The sequence below is a fragment of the Etheostoma cragini genome, chromosome 21, assembly GCF_013103735.1.
Source record: "Etheostoma cragini isolate CJK2018 chromosome 21, CSU_Ecrag_1.0, whole genome shotgun sequence".
In the NCBI taxonomy this organism is placed as follows: domain Eukaryota; kingdom Metazoa; phylum Chordata; class Actinopteri; order Perciformes; family Percidae; genus Etheostoma; species Etheostoma cragini.
In genome coordinates, this window is record NC_048427.1 from 10281225 (window position 1) to 10302417 (window position 21193).

The 21193-nt window shown below is 39.9% G+C and overlaps 1 protein-coding gene across 1 annotated transcript; it reads right to left on the reverse strand.

Annotated features, from left to right (window-relative positions):
• Window positions 1-335: 335 nt before the first annotated feature.
• Window positions 336-21102, reverse strand: LOC117937314 (speckle-type POZ protein). The gene is made up of 10 exons (XM_034861191.1): window positions 20978-21102; window positions 7110-7302; window positions 6908-7029; window positions 6261-6412; window positions 5958-6085; window positions 5678-5855; window positions 5443-5498; window positions 4406-4528; window positions 2681-2823; window positions 336-1971 (listed from the first exon to the last, which is right to left on the reverse strand). Exons 2-10 carry the CDS (start codon window positions 7185-7187, stop codon window positions 1827-1829), a joined length of 1125 nt encoding a protein of 374 aa, XP_034717082.1. The 5' UTR covers window positions 7188-7302; window positions 20978-21102; the 3' UTR covers window positions 336-1826.
• Between the last annotated feature and the right edge of the window lie 91 nt (window positions 21103-21193).

The following is a 21193-nucleotide window of genomic DNA, read 5'->3' on the forward strand; positions in this document are numbered from 1 at the left end:
CACGCTTCGTATTAAATACGTGTTCTCCCCACTGTACAGCTGAAAGAAAGAGTATAGGGATTATTAACAACAAAGAGATGACTACAAAAATATTGGCTAACAAACTGCAACTCCCAGATTCGTTCACAATTAGGTTTACGGTATGATTGGGCTGAAATACTGAGTTTCAATCATTGCATTAAATGTAAACACTTATCTTTCTCCCTGAAATGTCTTCACTTTGAGATCCGTTTCCTTGGAGTTCATTATCAATTTCTGATGAAACCTCCTGCTTAATGCAACAGCTGAAAATAATTCACACAAACAATTCACAAAAATACCAGACAAAGTTTGCATTGCATTCAATACAAAATAGTTGTAGTTTAATCTTTTGGGAACAAAAAAATGGCAACAACTAAGTGTCACTTCTCATAACCAGCAATATCTACAGGAAAGAATCAACAACGGTTCCTTCTATCAATTACAATTTCCCCCCAGGTTAAAATTATAACTTCAAATGTATTTCATGTGGTTTGCCTTGGTGTGCAATTCTTTCACATTCTGAACATTAAAACGTGTTCATTTCAATTTAATTTCCCCTTATTCTTTACACCTGCAAAAAAAACATCTGTCCGTTTTTTCTTTTCAATTACACGGTTGAAAATGCTTCGTTTACACAGCTTCAAAAAACACTAGTTTCTGTACAAATTCCTATGAAAAAAATAGAAATGACAGTTCTGAGGGGGAAAAAAACATAAGAAATCGGTCATAAAAAACATTAACATGCCCGATTAAATCTTAATGTCATTTGGAATCCTTTAGTCAACATTTCTCTCTCCCCCCTTCATTTATTGTCTCGTGGTTGGTTTGTCCATTGACACCTTGGATTATTTCTTTATTTTTATCTCAAGGGCAACAAAGACATATCCACACACAAAATACAATTTCCCCAAGAATGACATCCAGCTGTGCATTGCTATTTTTTGTATCCCTCTATACTTTTTCCCCAGCTACTTAAAAGGCGCAGATGAAGCAGAGTTCTATATGGGAGTATGTGTGTTGATTCTGTCACTTGCTGATCAATTTTCTTAAAGGGAACTTGTTCTTAGTGGTCCAGCTGGATCTTTAGTCCATGAAGCTTGCTTCAATGTGTGCTTGCCTACAGTATTTCTACTTTACTGCTGGTTAATGAGGGGTGACCTGTGACTTTAGTGCAAGTTTAGTTTCCCAACTTTCTTTGGGAGAACAAATGATGAGTTTGTCCCATATCTGCTTTTTTTGACTAGCCCTTGGTTGTCTTTCTCAGAGGGGAGGGGTGCGGGGGCTTCTAGTTTATAACTAACAGGCCCATTTCCACTTCTTCTTTAGTCCCTTACAGGCCCATGTGTCCATTAGTTTGGGGGCTTGTCCTTTTCTCCTCCACAGACAGTTGGCTCTTTTTGGGTTGTTGTGTTTAGTCCTTCCTCCCGAACGGATTCCAAAATAGGAACTAACAACAATGCTGAGGGATTTAGCTTTAACACACGGAAAAGAGCACAATGTCGGACTTCACTAAACCAGAGCCGAGGAGCAAAGGGGAGGGGTGTTGTGTTTTTTGTAAACAACAAACATCCACTTCATAAGCCCACCTGCCCCTCTCTTCCACGTCCTCCTTTTCTTTCCTCCATCTTTAGAAGAGACTAAATACAGCAGGTTTGGACAGGGCAGAAGTGGGAGATTCGGGGGAAGCTGTAAGTAGTGTAGTAGGTAACGACATGGGAAAGGTTGTCCCTGCGTGAGGGGGGGGATCTGTGTGTCTTTGTATGTATATGCATGTGTGGGTGTTCACGAGCGTAGACGTCTTGCTGTTAGGATTGTTTGAGGCGCTTGCGTGGGGGACCGAGGAAAGGGCACTGGGCTGAAGCCAGGGAGCGGTAAGCTTCGGCCACCAGGTGTGGATGAGACGCCACCATGGACTTCCAACCTGCTGTCTCCATCACCTCTGCAGCATGGCTGGAGAGCGGAAACAAAAAAACAATTATCAGTTCAAGGAAAATGGATAAATAAGCAGATCCGGCTGTTGAATGTCTTCAAGTTTGTTGCTATTGTATGATCAGCCCTAAAAGCGTTTCATGAGCCAGGTTAAAACTGCAGGAGCTTCTGAAAGCATATTATCATTATGCTTTTCACTTTTGCTTGAAAAATGACAATCATCCTTTTTGCAGTTTCTTTTTCTGACAATCAACAAATTGCCTAATGGTTTCAACTCTATAAATATAAATCATGAATCGTGTGTAGTTATCAGACAACCTGAAGGAATATGTGTAAGCTGAACATCAGTGTTTAGAGTTATTGTCACACATTCATCCGAGTCAGAAGAGGATGTATTGGCAGACCTAGTGAGGAGTCAGGTTGCTCTGTTCCTTTTGAAAGCCCGGGCAGTGTTTAATAATATCAGACGGACCGCTCTATGAGGGGACGTGACATTACATTTTAAACTGTGACACCAAGCGATGAGGCTAGAGGTCGAGACTGAGTCCTGGTACCATCAGTAACGGTGCCGAGATACAGAGGTTTTAAATGTTCAGTGGACTCCTGTCTGTACAGGCGCAGACACACCAGCCTGATTATCGGCCGTCGGACAGTCTGGCAAGGTCAGTAATTTATGTCTGTTTGGTGAGTTACGGAAAATAAATAAATAAATAAATAAGTGTGAACTCACTAGTTGATGAAGTCGACGGCCTGTGTTTTGAGCTGGTCGGCGCTGTGCAGGTCAGCCAGGATGAGGATCTCAGCTGCATTTTCCACAGACAGACTGGTGCACAGCGCGTCCTCGCACATTACCTTCAGTCTCTCAAGAGCATACTGAAAGAGAAAGGACACAATGTCAGTATACATTCTGTCCTCATCAGTATTCATGTGGTATTTGCAAATATCATTTTGGCATAAAAATGACGATGAATGTGAAAAATCAGTTGGTGACCATCCAGTATGAGACTGTATATCAAAGTCAGTCTCCTACTTGGTGTCAGAGTAGTGAGACCAGATCGATGTGAAATCATCAAACCGTTTCTTGAAATCAGATGGCTTACTGGGCTACTTGGTTTAGTGGATACTGTGCACTTAGCCTGTCTTATTAACTTTACCTGTGGGAATATGTGAAAGCTGGCTAGAAAACTTTACTTCTCTCGATGAGCCTCAGCTGTCCCTCCTTAAACCTTTTAAGGTTTACTACATAACAAATCTGGCCAGAGAAGCTCTTGGTACTGAAAACAACATACAGCCAAAATCTTAAAGTAACATTACATTGCTCATCAATATACAGTACAGTACGTCCCACATCACTTCATATAGAGTGACGTCTAATAACTAGGCCTGTTGTGATATGCAATAAATCAATTAATCACATGCTAAATAAAAATGAGTGTGATCATTTTCATTTGCGTTCATTCCTTAGCGTAATGAAGAGTGAAACCTCATGTCAGTTACGCTCGGTCAGCCGCATGGTCTATGTGGGGAGGGGGGACTCCTGGCGTGACCTACCACAGAGTGTACCGAAATAGCCGCTTGAGGACTAAAGCCAGATGAAACACTAGTTGAGAGTTGGAGGAATAAAAAAATAAAAAGATGGAATTGGTTTCAAAGCCAAACGCGACAGCTGCAGTGTGGGAGCACTTTGAATTCAAACGGAATGACCGGGGTGAACCACTTAACCTGAGCGAGTTGGTATGTTGCATTTGTTGTAAACAGTAGCAACTAAATGTAGCAACACAACAAACATGCACCTAAAATACAGTCATCCAGTTTTTATTCAAGTGCATTTTTTGTTAAAAGACAGAGAGTCCATTTTATTTATTGTTTTTGGGCGTTTTGTTCATTTATTGTGGATATTTAAAATATCTTCCGGTTCCAGTGTTAAATATTCTTTAGAAATAAAAGTTTATTGATCTTTAAGAAGGTGTGCCTGCATTATTATGCCGTTATCATTGTATTAGATGAAAATGGTCTCAGAATGACAATTTTATCGTTCATCGGAATAATTTCTGTTTTCTAATTTATCATCCAGCTAAATTTGTTATCATGACAGGCCTAATAATCACGCCTCCAGGGAAGAGGTAAAACAAGGTTGTGTAACCCCTGGTCCAGACTCTTTACCATGGGATTCAGAAAACATCATCAATGTCTTATCTTAACCTCCAGACACCCAGAGCCTCCTCACAGAAAGCATGCTAAGAGTGAAGGAAAATACAATTATTTCCAGAGGGATATTAACGGCTGTAGTAACACATGTTACTGTGTGCAGAATTAACCACGCAGAGACATAAAATCAGTAGAATTAAAATACCCTGAGCCAAACAGCCCCAAAACAAATGTAACATTGTCTCAATATTTCAAAATATAGAATATAGCTGCAGGGCAGTTGTATTATTATTATTATTATTATTACCTTGTCAGCTGCTGCCAGCAAGTCGTCAGCCATCTTGTCCAGGTTGGGAGCCTTGTCCGTGTAAATGAAGCACATCATCTCCTTGAAAACCTCCGGCTCCACATCGTTGATCTCCACACGGTTCTGACAGAAAGAGACAAGGGATATAATAATATTCAACTACAGTATGTAATGTATGATGCTTGGCAATTATCTATTTATCTATTTAGCTTTTTGCATCGTGCCATAAAAACAAGTTATTTGTAAATCCAAAAAATACACTACCTGTCAAAAGTTTGGGGTCACTGTATTATATACAGAATACCAGTTGATCTGAGTGGGGGGGCTGATCTTTAATGCAATATCTACATTGCCCATTATCAGCAACCATTTATCCATTGTTCCAAAGGCACAGTCTGTTCACTAATCTGATATAATTTAAAAAAACATTGGAGAACCCTTTTGCAGTTATTTAAGCACATAATGTAATCTGAAAACTGCTGCCCCGGTTATAAAAAACAATGCAACTGATATCAGCTGGTATTCTGTCTATAATGGAGTGCAATGGAAATTTCTAAGTGACCGCAAACTTCACAATCGTGACCACAAGATTACACCTCTGCCTAGTCTCAATTTAGTTAGACTTTAACAAAAACAAGAAACAGGCGTCCGTGTGACTCTGTACACAACTGTGCTTTTGTGCATGTGTGTATTCATTGTGCAACCTAAAATCTAAAATGTCCTTGGTTTTAAAATAAAACTTCTCCTTCAATTTCATTCCTTACACTCACATGTGCACAAATGGAAAAAAAGCAATTCTCTGCTTCTGCAGCTTTGTCAGTGAAGGATGAATCCTGACCCCCAAATACGGCAGGACAATTTCATTTCAGGTGTGCTATCATTCAGTTTTACCAAACAGCTCTGTGCTGCAGCCGTTTGACAGCACACAATCCTTTACTCGCCTTAACCCCTGAACACAGCAGGGAAAATCTGAGCCACTGAGGAACAAAACTACATTTATTTCTAGGACTAAAAAAGCTTTGGGACCATGGGCTCACCTTTTTGCTCTCTTCCATTTCGTGCTCAAACATGGCGCTGAATACAGGCGAACGTGCTGAAAGCAATGATATTAAGAAATATTAGAACAAAGGCAAAAATTTGAGTAATTGTGGGATCAAGCAACAGCCAAAGAGCTAAATACTAAACACATACTGCACTTTTCTTTTTAAACCGAAGAAACAAAAAAAGTGGAACAAAGAAAATACATGGGCTGTGTCTAACTCATGTCTGTACCTGCCAGGATGGCTTTGTGGGCCTGAAACTCCTGTCCAGCCACACAAAGGGAACAGTCTGTGAAGCGTGAGTTCTCCCACAGGCCCCCCAGCTCATCTGCTAGCCGGCAGTCAGGCACCTTCACCATGTTCATGGTGTTCTGCCCAGATATGTTGACCGAGTCCTGTACCACACTCACCTGAGGAAGAGAAATGAAATGAAATGAAATGACATGTTACAAAACTGAATTGTAATTGTAATGAGAAAAGGTATAAACCAAGAAGAGGACTTGGCAATGTACCTCACAGAAGAGTGTGAGCTTGTCATCGGGTAAAAGGCCGTTGGCCTCATCTAGGAGGAAGTCTCTCCGGATGAACTTTTTAAAGCCCCAGTCTTTGCCCTGGACAAAGCGATATGCTCTCTGGCTTTCTGCAGAGAGACGGGACACACAGAAGACACAAAAAGGTAAGTCAAAGTAAAGTTCTTTTTTTTTTTTTTTTATTGCAAGCCGAGAACTGTTAGCTCCACAGAGGGACGTTGCGTGTAGAATATGACTCTTTCATTGCCTCTGGTGATAAAATTTCATGCTACACATTTGACTCACCCATGGCTTTGGTCTCCTCTCCCTTGGCGTTGAGGATGGAAAATTTGAACTTGGCGCGCACCTCGGCCTTCGGACAGCTGACCAGCAGCAGGTAAAGAGACAGATAGTCTTTGCTCTCCTCATCCAGGCCCTTTGGATTCACTCGCAAACACCTGATGGTGGTGGAGGGTGCAACAGTTAAGATCTCTAGTAAAAGGGATGGAGGTAATAATGTATTAGCCAAGCGGCAACCTCCAGTGCTGAGTAAAAGAAGCCGATACAGAAGTGACAAAAACTGCAGTACCTTGCACGGACACCTGCGGCTGGCTTCAAAAGGGAGTTAATCCCCATTTTTGTATTAGTTTACAGTAAATGTATCTCTGCGTCAGTGCCATTGGAGTAGTTTTCATTTATAATTATATGAACGAAATCTGATGTGAAATGTTATTTTGTAAGCTATTTTTGTAGTTGCTTGATAAAGTGATCAAAATGAATGTATATTACTTCATAGGACAGAATGCTAGTACTAACATTTGGGTTTGAATTTGAAACACTAATCGGACAGGGTGGGACCCTCCAGATGTTTCTCAATCGTCCACTTCCTGTTTACTGCAGTAAGGCTATGAATACAGGATGTTTGAAAAAGAGCAGCTCTCTTGCCCACCCACCATTTCAGCTTGTCATTGGCCCCAGAAGAGAAGGTGGAGCTCTTGATGACCTCGCCCATCTCCTCACGACAGAAGCTGAAGTTGTTGATGGTCCACATGTAAGAGAACTTCACCACTTTGATCTGGCAAAGAAAAAGCTATTCAGTACAGCTCAGACTTCTTAATTTAATTGAGATTCAAGACAGTGTTGTGGTCATTTTACCTGTGTGTAACACCAGCTCTCGGCCACTGGCCCGCTGGACATTTCCGCAGGGGGAGGGGGACTCGGGACTCTTGACATTGCCAGCGTGACAGAAGGTGGGGCGAGAGGGTGAGGAGAAGTCACTTCCACACGTCAATATTCACCTCTGACATCCATCTGCATCGGTATACGCCAGATGGAAGCAATTTGCCCCCTAGAAACACAATGAGTGTGATTAGTTGATTAGGGTTGAACATGGGATCATTTAAATCCCATTTTCTTTACAATACATTCCATGTAGCAGACACTTTTATACAAAGCGACTTCCAATTAAGTGCTTTCGGCCTTGAAGGGACAAACTCTGGACAGCAAGAAGCAAGTGCAAGTACATTAGCTTTAAATATGCCAAACTACAAAGAGTCATATGAAACGCAATAGGAGAGAACTTCAACCAACCAGGGCAACGATGAAGGTGACGTACTCAGAGCGCAAGCAATAGCAGCCATCTTTGTTTTCAAGTAGCAGGGAATTCAGGCGCAACAGTCGCAACTCTGCCGTCATTATGTTAAACCCGCCCACCAACTCTACACACAATGTGATTGGCTTGACTAAAGTTGGGTTTTTCCAGCTCGCAAGCCAACGGAGAGTTGCTAGACGACCCTGCCTGCAAATCACATTTGCTGCCGTTAGGGTGCGTCTAGATTTCTAGACTAGTGTTTTTAGCCTGCAGCTTGTCAACAGGAACTTCATTCTACCATTTAGGAGCCAGGACAGCAAACAGTGGGGATTTTGTTGAGTTGTCCCTCGCCGTAAGGGGGCAGCAAGCAGGTTGGCCGATGCAGAGCGGAGTGGGTGATCTGGGGTGTAGGGTTTGACCATGTCCTGGATGTAAGATGGGCCTGATCCGTTTGTTGCCCTATATGCAAGCAGTACAAGTACTTTACAATCCTGTTAGCTTGAAACACATTCTTCAAGGCAGGCAATCACAGAAAACCATTTTCAAAACAGCTCATTGTGATGCAACACACAGGCACTGTATCTTTCATTAATCCAGTTAAGATTCAATATCATTTAATCCATGCAGCCACAGTGCCTGCTATTGAGGTATGTTGTGTTGTGGCCAGATGAATTGTCCCTGACCCATTGGGGGACAGCGGGAGATGGATGGCCTATGCCTGTTCTAAGATCAATAGGCGCTGCAATTGCAATTAAGTCTCAAAGATGAACAGTAAATAAACAAGCTGCCTTGCAGGACTGGGGTGAGTGTTGGAGGCACTGGCCAAATCCAAGGTTCCCAAATTACCTTCAAGTCACACAGTGGCAGGAAGGCCGTGACGCACACGACTCTCCTTCAGATACACCCCAAACTTCAACAGCATGCACACATACTGTATGAATGGTTTAGACAGAAACAATGTATCGCCTGTGCAGCCATAGACTGATATAGCTGATTTGGGTGAGTCATTTCCACTTACACTGTCCTGCTGCCATTAATGTTTGCATTTGCAAGTGCATGGCAGTGTATTACTCCACAACTGAAAATAGTCAAAAATATGAATTATTTATCCTGTTCAAGTTATGTTTTTTGTGAACAGTGGCAAGCTGTTTTATTAATTTATTTATTCTTAATTATTTATTTTAAATAAAAATCTATATCCGTGACCTGTTTTTAAAGATCTAGCCCCCAGCTTCAGTAGGAACAAACTCATCTGAGGCTGAGTGCCAAAAACAAGTTTGGGGAAATTTTAAAATATAGAAAGATGAATTAACAAATTGTGATGTTTTTGGTCTTTTCATGAGATTTGGATCATATATACACTACCGTTCAAAAGTTTGGGGTCACATTGAAATGTCATTATTTTTGAAGGAAAAGCACTGTACTTTTCAATGAAGATAACTTTAAACTAGTCTTAACTTTGAAGAAATACACTCTGTACATTGCTAATGTGGTAAATTACTATTCTAGCTGCAAATGTCTGGTTTTTGGTGCAATATCTACATAGGTGTATAGAGGCCCATTTCCAGCAACTATCACTCCAGTGTTCTACTGGTACAATGTGTTTGCTCATTGGCTCAGAAGGCTAATTGATGATTAGAAAACCCTTGTGCAATCATGTTCACACATCTGAAAACAGTTTAGGTCGTTACAGAAGCTACAAAACTGACCTTCCTTTGAGCAGATTGAGTTTCTGGAGCATCACATCAGTGGGGTCAATTAAACGCTAAAAATGGCCAGAAAAAGAGAACTTTCATCTGAAACTCAACAGTCTATTCTTGTCCTTAGAAATGAAGGCTATTCCATGCGAGACATTGCTAAGAAATTGAAGATTTCCTACAACGGTGTGTACTACTCCCTTCAGAGGACAGCACAGACAGGCTCTAACCAGAGTAGAAAAAGAAGTGGGAGGCCGCGTTGCACAACTGAGCAAGAAGATAAGTACATTAGAGTCTCTAGTTTGAGAAACAGACGCCTCACAGGTCCCCAACTGGCATCTTCAATAAATAGTACCCGCAAAACACCAGTGTCAACATCTACAGTGAAGAGGCGGCTGCGGGATTCTGGCCTTCAGGACAGAGTGGCAAAGAAAAAGCCATATCTGAGACTGGCCAATAAAAGAAAAAGATTAGGATGGGCAAAAGAACACAGACATTGGACAGAGGAAGACTGGAAAAAAAAGTGTTGTGGACGGATGAATCCAAGTTTGAGGTGTTTAGATCCAAAAGAAGAACGTTTGTGAGACGCAGAACAAATGAAAATATGCTGGAAGAATGCCTGACGCCATCTGTTAAGCATGGTGGAGGTAATATGATGGTCTGTGGTTGCTTTGGTGCTGGTAAGGTGGGAGATTTATACAGGGTAAAAGGGATTCTGAATAAGGAAGGCTGTCACTCCATTTTGCAACGCCATGCCATACCCGGTGGACAGCGCTTGATTGAAGCCCATTTCATCCTACAACAGGACAATGACCCTAAACACACCTCCAAATTGTTCAAGAACTATTTAGGGCAGAAGCAGGCAGCTGGTATTCTATCGGTAATGGAGTGGCCAGCGCAGTCACCAGATCTGAACCCCATTGAGCTGTTGTGGGAGCAGCTTGACCGTATGGTACGCAGGAAGTGCCCATCCAACCAATCCAACTTGTGGGAGCTGCTTCTGGAAGCGTGGGGTGCAATTTCTCCAGATTACCTCAACAAATTAACAGCTAGAATGCCAAAGGTCTGCAATGCTGTAATTAATGCAAATGAAGAATTCTTTGACGAAAGCAAAGTTTGATGTAAAAAAAATCGTATTTAAAAAACAAATCATTATTTCTAACCTCGTCAATGTCTTGACTCTATTTTCTATTCATTTCACAAAATATGGTGGTGAATAAGTGTGACTTTTCAGGAAAACACAAAATTGTTTGGGTGACCCCAAACTTTTGAACGGTAGTGTATGTATTTGAATATTTTCTCACAAACATTAACTAAGAAGCATACAGTAGTCTTTAATATTTGAGATTTAAAATATCTAGTGTGTGCGTGAATAGGCTCCAACTGATCGCGACCATAAACAGAATAAGCAACTTATAGAAAGGGAGGAAATTCAAAATTAAGACATCACCCCAATACATTTGGTTTGCTGTAATATAAAAATGTATAGTGTATACACAGTATATATTAACCTCCATTAGCAGCATGACAACAACAGACCACCTTTTCCTTACTCATGCAGGACAATAATTCACTTGAGGTAAGCTGACAGGGTTTCAGTGGCAATGACGACACTAGGGGTGAAAATCACACGATATCGCAATACAATATTTACTAATATCACAAAGCCTCCCATAATACAATTCAAGGGTCTACGACCGATACATAAGCCCATTTAACACAATCAGTTACATTTATTTATATATTTACAAAAAGCAACTAAAATATGATTTGACAATGCCATTACTAAGCTCTTCTAGACATTTGAATTAAAAAACTTAATGAAAAGAATATAAAGTGGGACTTAGGGATGGGCATTTGATTACATTTTGTTAGTTGAGCGACTATGGATTAATCATTCATATTTTTAAATTAAAATGCATTATTTAATTAATTTTATAAATTAAAAATGCAATAAAAATACAAAAATACGGTGTGTTTTACGTCAAGATCTTTATTACAAGAAGACCAACTTGTGGCAGTTAAACTGGACGTTCGTTAGGCTAAACTTGAAGAGATATGCGCTTTTCCTGTCCCAAAAGACATTCATGCAAACACTTGCCGTTGTCGAAACGAAATATCATTTGTTGTCTGGCAACTGTGTCTCTTACTGCAAGCCACGGAGACACCAAGATCAACTTGTGACTAAACACTTCACCGTTAAAACAACACTGTACCTAAAATGTAAGCAAACGGGGGTATTATATATTGTGGGAAAAATAAATGTCTCAATGCAAGTAATTAGCTGGGTACGTTTTATGTTGATAACTTATTTATTTTTTAAATAATATTTTCACCTTTGTCTTTCAAAATGTGTGGGATTTAATCATCTTTGAAGGCTGTTTCTCGAAATGGGTTTTCCTCATACTCCAAGTCAGAAAACTCCACTGCAGTAGCACTTACACATACCAATCTGTCCGGTTTCCCTCATATCTACTACTTGAATGAATTTACAGAGGGGTGTGTTCAGATATCATTCATAGCATAATGTATGTAACATTACATACATTATGCTATAAATGATATACCTAAAAAGTGGCGAAAATGTATTTCTTCATGGCCAAAAGCCGTTGACTCTAATATGTCAACAAAATAAGAGAAGACTTTGGAACCTGCTCCTTTGTGGATATTTTTACTAGGCATATTAAAGTTCTGGAATTTTATTTTTTAATTATGGGTATCTAAACTTAAAATAACCATCAACAATTGGATTGTACATTTCTGAAATACTAACATACTTCTGTTTAATGTGTTGGTAATTACGTTTAAACCGTCTGAAGTGTTTGTTGGCTCTGCAGCTGGAACACAAATGAAGGCCGCTGAAATATGCAAAACAGATTAACTTGTGTCACAACAGGTACTACCATCGGTCATATACGCTCATATAGTTTCATTTAGACCTACAAAGATCTAATATTTAATATGGGCAACACAACAGCTGTGGTGTAGAAAAACCACAAGTTTCCACACATGGTGCACTAATTCAAGCTCAATATGCAATGCAAGATTGTGTTATAGGAACTACATTGACCCAATACTGTGACTGAAAGAAACAACAATTTGCTGCATGTCATCCCTTCTCTCTCTTAGCCTACTCCCGCATTCACTCGCTGTCTTCAGCTGTTCCTATGAAAGTTTGAACAATTCTCAATGGTTTGGTTCATGTGACAATAACTTAAAACTTTGAAGTTGACTTAATTAAAAGGCTAAAAAAAAGGACTATAGAGTAAATAAAGGAGAGTAATATAGTGCTATAAATTCTTAAGATTGTTCTGTACACACTTTCATCCCAATGAAACAAGTGTAATTGATTTTGCACTAACCGGATGCACAGGTGTGGCAACTAAAATCAGAGGTGAGGGGTAGACGATAAAGAGCTGGGTTGCATGTCAGTGTTTCGTGGGTTTTTGAGTAGGTTGGATAGATAGACGATAGGGAGTGAAAATAAGTAGTGGAGAGAGTGATAGTGTGCAACTGAGTGTTTATTGTAAGCGATGGACTGAGGGAATGTACACGTTCACAAAGATGAAGATTTGAACAAATGTAAAACAAAGATGTATATCAAGAAAAGGAGCAAACTTGTGGAACCTTTTAGATGAAGTAAAAATTAAAAATCAAGATTAAAAAAAAATACTAAGTAGGATGATTAATAAACATGAAGGAGAGGCATGAATGGCAATATGTTTATGAATGGGAATGTGTTTGGCTAATTTATTTTTGCGCATGTGATTTATCACAAAACAGAAATGAATTATACATTTTCATTCAAATTGATCATACCCTGAGAGACCTCAGAATAAAACAGAATGTAAAAAGGGTATGTGTAATAAGCAAATGTTTCAACTTGAACTTTTTCAATCAGTATTGATTATGAACGTGTTAAAATGACAACATGAACTGACACTTTGTTTTTGCGTTTTGCTTGTTGTGACACAAATTAATCTGTTCTGCATATTTCAGCGGTCTTCACTTGTGTTCCAGCTAAAGTCAACAAACACTTCAGACGCTTTAAATAAACCTAATTACCAACACATTTAACAGGACTATGACACATAAGACTAACAAAATGAACATTTAAGTGATTTATTGACGGTTGCAGTATTTAAAAGAGGCAACGATACAACCACCTACATTATCATTCCTGCAGAGTTTGTCATGGCACGCCTGCGTCGCATCTGGAGGATCGCCAGTTAATTCAAAAACCAGTTAAACCGTAACACCGGCGTTCTTAAAAGGGAGACCCTCGTTTGTTCCAAAATAACAATAAAAATAGAATCATGTCATGTTAAACAATAACTCAAACAAAAACATACTACTTAGATCTGGCAGGTTTTGTCAAACTATCCAAGGCACGGAGTTGAGAAAGAGGGTGACCGAGATAAGTCTTCTTAACAATTATTTAGGCTACTTAACAAAGCTTAATACAACTCACATACAACTTCTGCACCAGGCTACTGATTTTTGTTGAGAAAGATAAGCATGTCAACATGATCTGGGGTCAGACGGGAGCGCGACCTGGTGACCGTCAGTCCAGCCACTGGAAACTCCCGCTCTGAGGGGACTGGCGTTGCCGACGTTAGGACGGGTACCTCCGCGCCAACTTGCCCAGTGTTCGGGCTCCCCTCGTCCGTGTCAGACAACGCAGTCTCGTCTCCCCCAGGCTGGGAGATAGCCGCCCTACCGGTCTCCACGGCCGACTTGATCCCGGGTTGAGACTGAGAGCAGAATGCTACGCCACCAACGTTAACCAGGGTTGATGTACTTTGTTTAGGCGCTATCCACATCATTGGAGTCGCAGCCGTGTTGTACTTATACACGGCATCGCAGTGTTTGCAGTGAACTAAGTAGTTTTTTTAATCAAATGGTCCCACGCGACACTTTGCTGTGATCTCTTCATGATTACTTTTGAAACCAAAACTCGCAGGTAACCGAGTAGCCTATGATATCAAATATTGTACATACACAGTAAGTCAGTGTCAATGCTTAATTATGGGATAAAAAAGGTGTACTAAGGTACTGTATTGCCCGCTTTTCTACACCTTATGGCACAATGCCAGATTCACAAGCCTTTTCCATCTTGCTGCTAAGTCAGTGGAGGAACAATGTAAACCTACTGCTTTTCACCATGTTTTTTTTCACTTTTTATAATACCAGTTGCTTTCTTGACCCGATACTGTTAATCTGAGGCCGATCCCACAGTTTCCACTGTAATCACATATTATATATTTTTCTCTCTATTTCACCATTCACCTCTAACGCTTTCATCTGTCTTTACCTTCCTCTCACAACCAGAGCCTTTAATGTCTTCATCCACAAATGCAATTTTGGTCAAAGTGTAGCCTTACAAATTGTGACAGCTGAGCTTTCTGCTCCTGATGGTTACACTGAATAAATGTGATGCTGCTTAAAGGCTGTGTGACTTGTAAAATCAGCCTGAAAACTGAATGCATGACACACTTTACAACAGACTTAATTGATGATTGAATGATTTAGTGTGACTTCTATGGTCTTCAACAATATCTTCTACACATTAACAGTGTAGTACAATTACCTGCACAGTCCCCAGATCTCTAGCAAATAGAACACCTTTTTGGATGGGACAGGATGTTCATAACATGAATACCCTGCTAGACAATCTGCTGGAACTGAGCGATACTACTAAGTCGCAGTCGAGGAGAAAAAAAGATTGTTCTTAAAGCAAAAAGGGATTCTTAATCTAACTAGAACATGAATGTTCACAACATTACCACTTTGAGTGGGCATATCTTGATTCAAATCATGATAATTAGTCCAATGTGACCCTATGGGACCTCAATGGACTAGGAGAAATTTGTTTTGTTACCACAGCTCCAATTACATTACTAAGTCTAGCCAAAACAATACAGTTCACATCAGAAGCCTGGTTCAGTCTTTTAAAAAATCCAATGAATTGAGAACCAACCAATCGTCTTCATTCTTTAACAGCAGACAACTGATGAGATGGACTGAGACGAAGGGGGTACAGGAAAAAAATGAAAAGTAAAGTGATAGAGAAGCCAAATAGAAAAACAGGTGAAAAACAATAGATGGGACCCCATCTGTGGAACCATTCGAAGAGATACATTGCCATAAAAAGTGATTGGATGGAGACAAAAGAAAATCAAACAGCGGTACGAAAGAGAAATCACATCCAGATTCTTGGACAGGTAGACTGATGAAGACGCACGCTGCGTTGAAACAGTCCCGGCACACAACAGTTTCCTCCTTACGGACTGAGAAGTGTTTACAAAGATGTAAGGACAGGTAGTCTCATCAACAGAGAAACAGATAAACACATATCAGCCATAGATTGTAATTTTATAATCCCAAATATTTTCATAAAAATTCACTGATCCGTTGATTGTATTCATGGTCATCATTTCTTTAAAGTATCAATTTACAATCGTTATCTCTTTATTTTGTAGCTTATATTTTATTGTGTAGTGGCAGAGACCTCCATAGAGACAGAGAGTTATTTAAGCACCACGACCACAGGAGAGGAAAACAAATCTCTGCTCTCCATTGACTGGTATTGCGTGAAGGTGGCTCCTTGTCAAGTGTGTCTGCTAGCAAACATAAAAATGCTTAAATCTGCTCTGTGTATGTGTGTGTTGGGGGGGCTATCAACAGGCTAGATAACCCATAACAAAGTTTGAGTAAGCTAAGCTGCCGAACCAAAAACCACATTTATGAAGACAAAAGTGGTTACAGACATGAGCAATCAGCAGGAAGAACGGGAAGACTGTGGGATCCCGACACTAACCTAACGCTAAGCCCAACGTTACGTGTGCAGCACACATTTTGTTACAAAGTCAAATAGCAAAACGCCAATTCTAAGCTAAGTTTATACCCGCAAGTTGAGCTAAAGGATTTTGTACAAAGTATGCAATTTGTGTTATAGTGGAAAGTGGATATATCAGAAAGCCATGCAGCATAAGGTTTGCAAGGGCCTTACCTTGCTAATACATAGCTAACATCAGCTTACTTACAGCTAACGTTTCCTCATAGGGGGAAAAAAATAATCCTTTGACAGGCTAAAATTTGATAGTTTTATGCTAACTCCAAGCACTTTGTCAGCGTTTCAGCCCTTAGTTCCATGTTGTGGAGGTGATTGTTTCCTCCTCCGGTGGGTGTGGTTTTCAGAGTATAACGTGTTGTGTTCTGTCTCTATTCCCACGCTGTGTTTAGATTGTCTACCGAAGCGTGCCAGATTCTGAGGAAAACTATGCATGCCTGTAATCCAGTGCAATATCATCCCATTGATTACAGCCTCATTGCTTACAGTTCACAACTATCACATGCATTGCCAATGCAAACTGAAGGTTTCTTACTGGGGCTTCTTCCCATTAAAAGCATTAAGTGGCAAACATGAGGTGGCTTTTATTGTGAAGAAGCCACAGTAAAAGCAATGCATTTGTCACTGCAGTTAGCACTGGCTCTAATCAACAAACTATAAATCAGGGATGATCTCTGCATGTGTGTGTGTGTCTTTAAAATAGCTCATGATCCGCTCATCCACTCTACTTCACACTTGGTTTCCTGCCTACCCTATGAACTTCGGGTTTGGAATTTGAAACAGTTTGGACAGCGTTGGATATGGATATTAACAAACTGTGAATTATACTTAACGAACAAACAATAAAAGTTCAGGAAAAGTTGTTGAGGGGGAAAAAAAGCACCGCCATAACACCGGCTCTTCCATGTCTACCCTTCACAATAAAAGCCTCCTCTTAAAGGAGAGGAAACTCACTAAAAAGGCATTTTCTGCAGACACAGATCAAACAAACGCCAGACACTGTCAAATTAAAGTTGCTGTGAGCTGTAAACTCACCACTTCAAAGCACACGGGAGAGGAAAATGTCATCTCAGGGCTGACGGGCAGAGACGGCTCTCTTCCTCAGTCTTACTCAGACACATAATAGTTACTCTCATAATGGGCCCGATGGGTGCCACATGGCGCACCAGCATGAGGAAAATGTCTGACTACTCCACATTTTAATTGTGATGTTTTGTGTGAAAAATCTAAAACCTTAACGTTCTCTGTCTCTGACTAAGAAGTACACAGTAAGTCAGTAGTAGGCTGTGCAGTGTGGTTGCATATGAAGTGCTTTGTTGTCCTTCTGTAAGTCATTTTGGGGTACAATGGTTCTGGAAAAAGCTAGAAGCAGGAATACCACAGGCCGATTGCTTGGCCGGTTCCAAACAGGCACATTTTGAACAGGCATCAGCTTTAATTTTTACAACAAGTAACAGTGCAGAGTAATGAAACAAGGGGGAGGAGCCATATTAAACGATCCAATAAAGAGCTGCAGCAACGGGCTATACCCAACACCATCTAATCAGCAAGGTCACAAAACAACAAGGAATGAAATGTTAAAGATTAGACTACAGTTTTTCTCTCTTCAGATGACTTGCAATCCGAAACAACCTACACCGACCAAACTCTGGAAGATCAATCAAAGACGCTTCAGTTTCTAAAAACACAAACTATCACCAGCACAGGTCAAAGGCAGCGTGAGAACTTTCACCAGACAAACTATTCAATATATCACCAATATTTATTGATTATCTGTGATCCAATAGTCTAAGCAAAGGTTTATAAAAATGTTATGGCATGCCATCAAAATCAATCACATAGCAAAACAGAAACCTAATTCAAAATCTAGGAGATGGTGAAAACAATCTAATGGTTTGATCATCGAAATCTTAGTGAGGTTAGCTTTTTAACTATTCTACATTATTCCTGTGAAGACAAATCAGTATATTACACAGCAGTGTTTATCAATCAAAGTGACCAGAATAAAATAGAATTAATTATGCAAGTCCAAAATAAACATCCATTGAATTAAAATATGCAAGTTGGTCATGGTATATCTGAGGAGATATGATACACAAGGTGGCAGTTATGACCACAATTCTTTTTTCTGCCATTTCGATCGCCGTACCCAAAAAAAAAAAAATTAGAAATCAATCTCTGCTCTAAATTAAAGACTGGACGTATGGAGGAATTTCAGATGGCAATTTCCAAGGGGGATGAAAAAATTGCAAGCCTTGTCGAAGTGTCAGTGAACACAATGTCTATTTCCAAAGCTGTGGTGTTTGAGGGCTGCAGTAAGCCACAGACAAACCTTAAAACTATAATTGGTACAGGGACCGGGCATTGATTGCACAGCGCGCGTTGGGCCTCTGTGGGAGTGATCTCATATTCTGCCCTTGGTCATGGTGCTCCTCCTTTCCTAAAAACTCAATCTCAGAGAGGTATGAACTATTGATTTTCCTACAGCGATCACCTTGCCTTTCTCTCATCCCTGACTTTGTGCAGACCCACAATTACACTGAAGGGGATTTAAGCGGGCAAAAAAAGCATTAGCATCCCGGGCTGCACCTCCTCCCTGTACTTCCTTACTAAAACCCACCTTACTTCGCCAGGTACGGCAGGTTAAAGGGAGGAGGGACCTCAATGCATATCTAATGTCTCCAGTCACCTGGTTCACATCATTACCAACCGTTACAGTTGATGTGTTAACCTCTAAGGCTGACACTTCTGCAGGCCACAAAACACTAGTGTTCACATCTTTCGAAAGGGAGTTTTAGTAACAGCTGAGGAGCAGTGGAACTACACTACAATATTGCTATTTTTCAATTTGGATAATTTGAGGGTTATCATGAATGAGTGGTATTACTTTTCTTGGAAGCGGCAACAGGAAACTATCTTAAGAAAAGAGAATTGCCATTATAATTATTAAACTCACAAAAAAATTGTGATTTCCTCGAATTTTAGAAAGTAATCTGGTTGCCCTAAACTTGACATTTATTGTTGAATAAGTAGTCAGCAGTTCAAAAAAGGCACACAAAACAACAATTTGATGTCTAAACGTAACAGATCGTATCACTGTCTACATCGCTGAAAGCTCCATCACACTCCACGTATCACATGTTAATGTAGGGCTAAAATCAAAATGTGTATCAACATGTTCGTACCAGTCATACCCTACAGCAGAAAACCACTGGAGTGTTTATGCTTGCAATTACCAGATCCCTCTGGGTGTTGTTTATGTAGCTGTGAGAGCTAATAAAATAACAACTGGAAAACCTGGGCTAAGCATTTGATTTCTATTTCTTTTTGTAAGTTTCATAATTACTTGGGGTAGAGATATCTGACCTCAGGTTCCACAAAAAGGAGCATTTGGTTAACTCTAGACAAAACAAAAGTTTATGACTCACTTTCGTGATCAAAAATCTCAGTACATGCATTGTCAAGTACAAAAAATGATTAAAAGAGAGACGTAGTTCAGCATTTTCCAAATTGCAATTTCTTGCGTACAATTCAGACAAAATGCACAAATGCAGTAGGTTTTACTAGGCCATCACACTAAAAGGTGATCTTAGCTAAACTGAGTTTAATTTCCCTTGCAGGATTAATAACGTTTTCATCGTATTGTCATCATTATTATTATGTATGTCAGTCAGTCTATCAGGAAGGCAAAAAGACAGACTCTAAAGACAACTTTAAGTCTGCTGTGTGGCAGCACTTAATATTTGGCCAAAATGTAGCAAAAAGACAAGTAGAGCTTGCAGGTGCAGCAAAAAAAGCCAGGTTACATTTGTATTCAAAAGCATCACCAATATTTACAATATAGTGGTATTACCTACACCATTACAAATTGAGGCCAAAACATGTTTGAATCAACTCTTGTCCAAAACAGTCTTGACAAAAAAAGTTACAAAATAGTCTTCATACAGATGCCAATGTTACTGTGTTCACGGCCAGCATGAGAGATAAAATAATGAACTTTCAGTGAGAAGAAATTAAATTATAAGTGGCATCACTTCTGTGGTGTTCTGTCTGTTTCCATGGAACGTGACTCAATTGTACCACTGTGCTGTGCATGTACTGATGTGCCATCATTGAGAAGATATAACTGTTCACTCCTTGACGGTCACACCTTACTCATCACTTAGTTTCAACACGATTAGTTAGAAATGATAGCTGTTCAACTAACATTATGTGGTTTCGAGGCAGCTTGTGAATACAGACCAACATTAGCATTGTAAGTCTAAACACACTATAATAAATTATCAACTAACGTTACAGTGAATGAAATGTAACTCTTATAAAAAGTATAATGAAGGCCGATGACAAACACCAGTTCTTGACATCAATTAAATTTAAGTGTGTGTATACATATCACAAACGTAGCCATATTCAACGTGTTACTATTTATCAACCTACTGAGCTTTTAATTGTGGCAGACAATGTTGTGCACTGAAACTCCGAAACACTTTGCAGACAAAGCTACATGTAGGCGGTGACAGCAGCAGGTACTTAATCTGCCAACAATACAGACAATCGAGAATGATATCCTACTTTAAACTTGCTTTTTACTTTAATTACGTGTAAACATCCGTGTGCTCATACAGAAAAAAATAAACCACCATACAGTGCTGACAAGTGATACCTTTTAAAATCCTGTGGCTAATTAATCCTATATAGCACGATAGCACGCCAGCTAACTGACCGAGCTAGTTAGCTAATAGCTAACCCAAGCCAAACAAAAATGTCGGGATAGTACCGAAAAAGCAGCAACTGAAAATACATCCTAACAATCTTCGTCGTGTGCTTTTAAGTCTGGCGTCCGTATATTACAGATTACTTTTTAATTTATAAACGGTCTTACCTTTGTGTTGGGTTAAATTATGACGCTAGTGGTCTGGGATCTTCTGTTGTTTGCTAGCAGGCTAGCTGTCTGTAGAACCCGCAGAACGACTCACACAGAGCGCCCCCTGTTATCTCGGAGCCAATTTTTTTTTTACATCCCATTAATAAAATATATTATCTTGTATAGTTTTTTAAAAATAGATATAGATAGATATATATGCTGAATATAGAAACA